This window comes from Kryptolebias marmoratus, linkage group LG14 (genome assembly GCF_001649575.2).
Source record: "Kryptolebias marmoratus isolate JLee-2015 linkage group LG14, ASM164957v2, whole genome shotgun sequence".
In the NCBI taxonomy this organism is placed as follows: domain Eukaryota; kingdom Metazoa; phylum Chordata; class Actinopteri; order Cyprinodontiformes; family Rivulidae; genus Kryptolebias; species Kryptolebias marmoratus.
The window spans coordinates 26413320-26421474 of NC_051443.1; the positions used below are offsets into that span (position 1 = coordinate 26413320).

The following is an 8155-nucleotide window of genomic DNA, read 5'->3' on the forward strand; positions in this document are numbered from 1 at the left end:
CTATAAATAACAAGACTGATGGATGATGGGAGTTGTAGTAAGATCTGAGCTCCTCAGACAGAACCACAGACACGCAGAAAGAAGGATAAAAAACAAACCTATGAATAAATTTAAGATGTAACTAAACCGATTAAGACCAGATTTAAAGCTTCTGATTGGACGACGATGTCATTTTCTTTCTCTGATCACCCGCTGCATGAAGGGCAGGCGATCATTTCATTTTATCTACGTACATTTATCAATTATTTTATAATTTATCTTTGGGTTAGCTAAGGTCGATTAGCTCTGGGGGCCATCTTGAACTGGACTGACTCCAAAAGGAAATCAGCTGTTCAGATCTGTCCTCTGGTTCATCAGGTTATTTACTAACAAACAGGAAGTTACAAAAACAAATCAACAGGATGGAGAGTCTCTGACTTCCTGTACAAATTAAAAGCAGCAGCCATTTTTCATCATTAAAAGAAAACTTGCATCACTTCCTGTCTGCAAAATAAAACACCTGGAGGTTGATTCAAACAATAATTTATTCTGTATTAAATCTACCCCCCTCAAAAAAACAAACTACATCATTTTTAATAAATTCACATTTTCATCATTTCACCAGTTTACAGAAAATATAGAAACTCTCTAAAAAAAAAGCCTACATTTCCCAGAATTCCCTTTTTCACCAAGGTAACAATAAAAATCCTTTCACCGCCTTCACAGGAAGTACAGTAACAGAGCGTTACCATGGAAACGCACATTCACTGGTCGATTGGTTACTAAGTGTTGCCGTAGCAACAACAGCTTCAGTGTTTTTTGTAAATAAATAAACTGACCTCAGATGGCTTTTATTGTGAAAACCTCACCCTCCTGCTTCCTGTCTGATTTGTAACAGCTGCGCTCTGATTGGTCAATCAAAGCCCTGCCCCTTCAGTTCTCAGTCAATCTGAACACGGAACGCGTAAATCTCCATTGGACGCAGCCTAGCAACATGCCGCTGCTGGTGGGCGGAGCCTGGCTCGTCGTGGTCACGCAGCAGAGTGAGACCTGAACGGCGGAGCGAACGAAATCGAAGAGGAGCAAGAAGTTCCTCCAGGTCCACCTGGAAACAAACAAACAAACAAAAATCCTTTTAGGAAAAACAAACAAAGAAATAAGAGTTTGACGACTGAAATGAAAATATTGGATTACCTCCTCGTGCGCACTCCACGAGCATGAAGGCAGAGGACTGGGGGCGGAGCTACAGTCAAATCCCTTCCTGTGGAGGAGGAGAGCCACTTCCTGTGATGGACTTCCTGCTTCCTGTTACCATACAAACATTTACTGTTTCAGTTAAACCTGAAAATGAGAGAACTGTTCTAGTTTCCTCTGATTGGACCGGTACCGACCCAGATCCTCTGAACAGAATCCAGATGCCGCCTCCCACCCCCCACCCCACCTGCTGTTTACCCACTAAACTTTCAGAATAAAAGCTTTTAAATTAGTTTTAGGTTGAAACTAAGGAGTAAGAAACACTCAAACATCTGGCCCCGAGTCTCCCCCGTCCATCGGGTCGGAGTCTCACCTGTCTGACCTCAGCACTCACCTGTGGGTCCTCCAGCATCCTCAGGTTAAGCAAGTGGATGTCACAAGGCAGAGATGAGCGCAGCGGCAGGAAGGGGCGCAGCTTCGGCAGCTGGTTGTCGCTCGGGGCAACCATGGGGATTGGTGGGTGGCAAAGAGATAGAGAGTCCAGGTGGGCGAGCAGAGACAGGTGCTCCACTGAGGCTCCTCCCACTTCCTGTTAAGACAGAACACATATCATGAGTTTCTAATCAGGAGGCAGAACCTGGTTCTGATCCCGGTTGACTCAGTTTGGGTTTAATCCACTCAGACCCTTACCTGAGAAGGACCTGTACCTACGAGGTGTGATTAATACCTGGATTTCAGCACTCACATTTATAAGCCCCGCCTACTTTCTGAGAAAAAAAAAACTGAAACAGATCTGCTTCTCATTGGCTGACACTTGGACTCCGCCTACAGGTGTCATGTTTCAGAGCTGGTGACACTTTTTTGTTTCTTTCAGTTTCAAAGAGAAAAAGAACTAAGTTCAGGTGTTCATCACAGATGATCAACCAATAACTCCCCCATCATTATACCCCGCCCCCTCACCTGAGCCACGCCCTGCCGCTCCTCAAGCAGCAGGTGGTAGAGACTTGCCGTCAGCTTGTTGTCGGTGACGCCCTGACCGAGGCCGCGGTTATCGTCCTGCTGCAGGCGCCGGTCCAACACCACCTCCAGCTCACCTGTACAGGTACAGAGATCAGTCAGGGAAACACTGCTGATGCTCCAACAGGTGAGTCACCCATACAGACCAGGCTGGGTCTCACCTGATCGCAGCGAGGCCACGGCCTGACTCTGAGCCGACAGCAAAGTCAGGCGACTCTTCGAGTCTTGAAGGAAGGAAGAAGAACTCATCGGGTAAAAGTTGGCCTGCAGGGGGAGCTTCTCCAGGGTCCGGCGCTGCTGCATCTGCATCGACCAATCACAACGCTCGTCAATCATTAGATCAGAAACGAGTTAACCAGCTGTAACCAGCTGTAACACAATAACTCTACAAACAGCTTCACGGTTAGTTTCCTCAGATTGTGATTGGACGGTTTCACTGCATGTCAAAATAAAAGCAGACGGTAAAAACCTGGAAACCGTTGAGATCACTATAGAAACGGTTGCCACTGTTGACATCACTGACGAGTCTCATCACAAGTTCACGGTTGACCTCTGACCTGATGTCCACCATGTTGGAAAGCTCCAGGGATTTCCCAGCATGCCCTGGGGCAGGAATACAAGATTCTTATTGTAAAGATACAAACTAAAGCAACATTTTTATCTGAAAAACAAACGCAATCAGCAAAAAGTAGTACGATAAAATATAAATACAATACTAACAGACAATAAATGAGACGTAACAGAGTAAAAACTGAAAGTAAACGTTAATATTTTAAGTCATTACTACGGTTCTTCATAACAGAATATTTTTAAAAATTAAATCTAATATTAAAGACGCAGAAACTTTGTTTCCTCTGCTGTTTCCATCATCAGAGGACAGGAAGTCGGCTCTCAGTCTCGTGACGTTTTGTTCTCGCAGCTCCTCGACCCAAGGCCCGGGTTGGCCCGTTTCTTCCAGGGCTTTCTCCAAGTGTCGTGTGATTGGTCAGGAGTTGTTGTGGGCGTGGTTATAAGCTTTAATGGAGCCATTTTGCTTCTGCTGCTCTGCTGAGAAGCAGCTAGAGGCTGCCGGGACACGTTTCCTTTGTTCACTCGTTATTCACAGCCAAACGGCGTGTTCTGTCTCAGTCGGTTTAATAAACACGTCTGGTCGCAGTGAGGGAAGCAAACATCTGAACGAGGACACGTGGGAAGAAACCCGTTTTAACGCCGCAGGAGGAGGGAGGAGCTTCCTGGAAGTTCTGAACAACGTGACCTCGAACCTACTTCCTGTCGTCTGATGGAGCATGATGGAGCCTGCAGGCAGAACCTGACAGGCAGAACTCAGGGCAAACAAACCAACATTTGAACATTTAAAAAAGCTCGTTACCGTCCAGGTGAAAGAGCCGGACCGTGTGTGTGAAGTGTTTGAAGCAGGAAGTGATGTCAGAGAAGACCGGACCTCTGGTGACCCGGACCAGGGGGGGCTCAGAAGATGAGTAGGGCTGTAGAGGGGGGGTGAGAGAGACTCACGATGAATCAGAAAACAGAGAGAAAGTCCTGCTCTGATGGATCAGACTCACCTGAGGCCCCTCCTCCCCCGGCAGGAACAGGTACGCTCCACTCTTGTCTTTGTGTGCTGAGCTTCTGGTTCCGTACCACAGGAACTGGATCTGGACCTGATGAACAAGACCGGACTGGAGGCGGACCTTCTAAATTTCAAAATAAAACATTTTGTCAACACTGAATGACTAAAACAATACAGTTTTCCAGTTTAATATGTAACTCAGCAGATTTTCTTACTCATTTGGCACTTTTTACTGAATACTTCTTATATTTTTCTACAGTTGGATAACATTTTAAAGTTACTGATCATCAAGTCTCTCTTTACTCAAGCTTTTATTTTGAAAGGTCGGACCTGTAGCAGGCCGGTTTCAGGGGAGCTCCATATCTGAAGGTGCTTGTTGCTCAGAGACAGAGGGGTGTTGACCTCGCTTCCTTTGAGAGCAGACACTTGGAAGTGCTCAGACTGAATGGACAGTGGGTTGCCATGACGATGGACACTGTAGCGGGCTCGGGGGGTGGAGCCAGGAGGTGCTTTGGTCACATGATACACGACCAGGGACAAAGGAGGAAGTTCAGCAATGAAGGAGAGCTTGGCGACGAAACAAACACAGGTGATTAAAACGATGTCTGGTGATCAATAAAGAAATCAATGATTCATTCTTCACCTGAAAGGCCTCGGCAGACACTCGGCCTGGCTCCGCCCACACTGCAGAGATCTGACTAGCCATTGGCTGATGGGTTTCTGCAACAACAACATGAGCATCTGGAGAATCGACGACGACGCTGATGACGGAGGTACGGAGCTGCTCTGTCGGGTTAAAGACAACCAAAGACCTACAGCAAAAAAAACAATAACCAACACCTGTAACCATAATTTGAGAGGATTGTTTAGGCCCCGCCCCTTTACCTGGGCTCATCACTGAGCACGAGCGTCATCTTCTGAGGCAGAGCGTCCTGCGCAGAGATCACCTCGTCCTAAAACAAACCATCACAGGATCAGCTTGGCAACAAAAACCCTTCATGTTTAACACAGGTGAGCTTAGGTGAACCCATATCTGCTCAGGCTAGTCCACAATAACAACAGGTAAAGGGGTCGAAGGTCACCGTTTGCAGGAAGGGGTTTGATTGGTCGTGGTGGTACTGGCTCTTGTCCAACAGGAGCAGCCAGTGGGCGGAGCTCTGCAGCACCTGGCGCAGGTCTAGGATGGCGTGAAACAACCTGTAAAAAAAGCCAGACGTCAGCATTTCATTCATAAATCAAACGTTAGAAATTAAAGTTTTTAATACGTCCTAGCAAACCATGACTTCACAACAACCAAACTTGCTAACCACGTGCTAACAGCAGGCTAACAACATGCTAATAGCAGGCTAGCAACAGGCAAAATAAATGGAGTGATGGAGATTATTGTTAGATTATAGCTCTAAATGAAAGGCTGGGATGGGATGCTAATGCTAAACGCCAACTGCTCACACCAATGGAGATGTTACCTCTTAGCATTTTCAGCGGCGACGCCATCCTTCAACAGAGAGCATGGAGGGAAAAATGAGACAAAACAGGCTAACGCTAAAGAGGCTACACAGGTCCTACAGTTCCACAAACATCTTTTTTTAAAGGATAAAATTTATCACATCATAACACAGAACATCTGTACGCCTTCAAGATTGCTAACATGCTAACATGGCGACTGAAATTTAAAATTCTGAAATGACTGTTCAAGTTTAAAGTGAGTTTATAACATTTAACTTTTATCTTATTCTTTAAATATCAACATTTATGCTGTGGAAGAATTTGTTGTTATTTTCAGAAAGTTTCTGGAAATTAAAAGTTTAATTTTTTTTTTTAATGCGAGGTACAACAGCAGTTTAGTTTGCTAGCATACTTCAGAAAACAGGATGAGTTTGTTCTAACACTGAGTAAAAGCTAATGTTTTGGATATTTAGGCTCAATAAAAGTTTTAATTCTATCGTTTAGCCTTTAGTTTTAACATGCTAAGAAGCTAACAGTGTTGGATCTTTCAACACTAAACTGAACCTCCTTTAACCAACATGCTAACACGCTAACTGTCTGTGTAACAGGAAGTAGCCACCTGGTGCCGTAGTCGATCACCACAGGGTCGCGAGCGGTTCCGGTGACGGCATCATGGTGCTGGAACAGCCCCAAGCTCCGCCTCCCAGCTGTCAGACGCTGGAAGTGTTCACGTGCAGGAAAACCTTCGACCAGCCGACCGTCGCCACGGAAACGACGCATTTCTGCCAGCGTGATGCTAAAGAGGATTTCAGCCGCCCTGGGAGACAGAGGAGACGTTTAGATGAGCAGAAACAATGAACACAGGTACGGACACGCCCCCGAGGCTCACCTGAGCGTGGACTCCAGGGTTCGGTCCAGGCGTTTGTAGAACGGTCGGGATGTAAAGTATCCGCTCCAGTAGTGGTCATCTCGGTCGGCATATGTGAAGAAGTCTCCACGCAGTGTCGGCAGAGCTGTTCCCGTCGTGCTCAGCCGCCGATGAAGAGCAGCGAAGTAATCAGCCAGAGTCCCGAAACGCGCCTGAAACAGACAGTAGAAGAAGAACGATGAGCTGATAACGTAGCCTCACTAATTTCAGATTAACCAGGTGGCCCTGCTGCTCACCTTGATGTGCAGCTCTGGATGCTGGTCGAAGTAGTCAAAGAGTTTCTGGTAGTTGTTGAACTGAGCGTCCCACTCTCTGGACTCCACATAACGAAAGTCGTCTCCGAGAGGAACAAGAAGAACCGAAGAGCGGAAGAGACGAGACTTCTGGCGATACTGATCCAACAGGACCAGAGCTCTGAGGGAACCAGAGACTGATCAGTACCCCCCAACAGATACCCCCCAGAACGATACCCCCCGGACCGATAGCCCCCCAACCGATAGCCCCCTGACCGATAGCCCCCCGACCGATACCCCCGCCGGTCAGAGGTCACACACCCAATCTCTCATTGACTTCCACTAAATCTGAGCTCAGAGTTTCTGCTCTTAAAAATGGACATGAAAGCTCTGTTTCTGCCTAAATAAAAGTGTTTCTGTCATACCTTAGATTACTACAAAGGAAGTCCCAAATATATTTTTGGCCCCTCCCTCCTCCTGCTCACCTCTCTTTGATGTTCTGGTCTGTGATTGGCTGAGGCGGGATCTTCCACGGACAGAAGACACGCCCCCCTGGCAGGCGGTGGAAGTCAAACTGGCAGCAGATCGCTGGGTTTGGGCCACATGTGTGCGGCACGTCATAGCTGTAGAAAGGCATCATGTGACACATGATGTCACTGCTGGAGGAGGAGTCTACAACACAGAGTGGGAGGAGTTAAACAATCATCACCGATTGTTTTAAAAATATTCAGTATTTATTATACTCCTGTGTTTTATTGTCTATTTTGTCTTAAAATCTGAACAAGGTTTGAATTTCATGCGTTTGCTCATCAAGTCATTTCATTTTTCCTCCTGAAACTAAACTTTATTTTTCTCTCTCACCCCAGCTCTGTCGCCATAGAAACTCGAGCGTCTGCTGCTGAGCAAAGTGCTTCTTCACAGCGTAGTGAACCCTCTGGACAACCATGTTGCGAAGCCCCGCCCCCTTCAGCAGGTAGGTCATGGAAGGGGAGTGTCCAAAGGGATCAATGGCCCAGCCACTGCTCGGCTTCACTCCTGCAAACAAATATTTGGTGTTAGAGATGCTGGTGGGCGGAGTCAATGAGCAGAAACACGAGCGAGACAGGTGAGCACCCAGGTGAGTCTGCAGCCACTGGTGGCCCTCCATCAGCTGATCCAACAGAGCGAAGTAATGAGAGTTGGCTTCATCCGCCATCACCCAGCCGCCCGTCACCAGCTCCAGCTGCCCCGCCTCCACCAGGCTGACCAATCAAAGCACAGCATTACAAACAGGAAGCAGAAAAAACAACTTCCTGTTAATGTGCGGTGGAAAAAAACTTCCAGACTAAAAAACAAAACAAACACAATGTTGATTTTACTTTGTTCTTGACCTTCAGGACAGAAACGTGAAACAGAAATTTTATTAAAAACAAATTTAAAAGTTTAGATTTTCATATTAAAACCACTGACTTTGTTGTGTTTCAGTGTTTTTTGTGTTCATGTTTTCACCGTTTGACCAACGCTCTCTTCTGCCCATCGATCTCGCTCCACCACTTGGAGAAATAACTGACTTCAGCCCAGATCATCTTCCTCCTGCACAACAGAATCATTCTGCGATCAATAAAACAATTGATTGGTTTCCATCAATCTATCAGCATCTGCCCAGGTCTGATCGATCAGCCAGTCATCATGAGACCGAGTCGGCAGCTGGCCGGACCAATCACTCGATCTGTTGGCAAGAGATCGTACCCTCCGTCGACAGGAACAGGTCGTACCCTCCGTCGACAGGAAGAGATCGTACCCTCCGTCGAC

General features: G+C 46.7%; 1 protein-coding gene across 1 annotated transcript in view; it reads right to left on the reverse strand.

Annotated features, from left to right (window-relative positions):
- Positions 1-557: 557 nt before the first annotated feature.
- The window catches only part of LOC108228395 (alpha-mannosidase 2), a 10785-nt gene continuing 3187 nt past the window's right edge, over positions 558-8155 (reverse strand). The window contains exons 6-24 of the mRNA XM_017403942.3: positions 7853-7936; positions 7478-7605; positions 7226-7399; positions 6850-7036; positions 6368-6545; positions 6093-6283; positions 5823-6020; positions 4840-4954; positions 4643-4710; positions 4401-4569; positions 4088-4324; positions 3753-3881; positions 3560-3674; positions 2660-2793; positions 2352-2493; positions 2134-2267; positions 1568-1762; positions 1174-1284; positions 558-1084 (exon numbers count right to left, since the gene is read on the reverse strand). Coding sequence (XP_017259431.1) covers positions 920-1084; positions 1174-1284; positions 1568-1762; positions 2134-2267; positions 2352-2493; positions 2660-2793; positions 3560-3674; positions 3753-3881; positions 4088-4324; positions 4401-4569; positions 4643-4710; positions 4840-4954; positions 5823-6020; positions 6093-6283; positions 6368-6545; positions 6850-7036; positions 7226-7399; positions 7478-7605; positions 7853-7936 — 2854 coding nt within the window. The 3' untranslated portion in view covers positions 558-919. The remainder of the gene's footprint in view (positions 1085-1173; positions 1285-1567; positions 1763-2133; positions 2268-2351; positions 2494-2659; positions 2794-3559; positions 3675-3752; positions 3882-4087; positions 4325-4400; positions 4570-4642; positions 4711-4839; positions 4955-5822; positions 6021-6092; positions 6284-6367; positions 6546-6849; positions 7037-7225; positions 7400-7477; positions 7606-7852; positions 7937-8155) is intronic.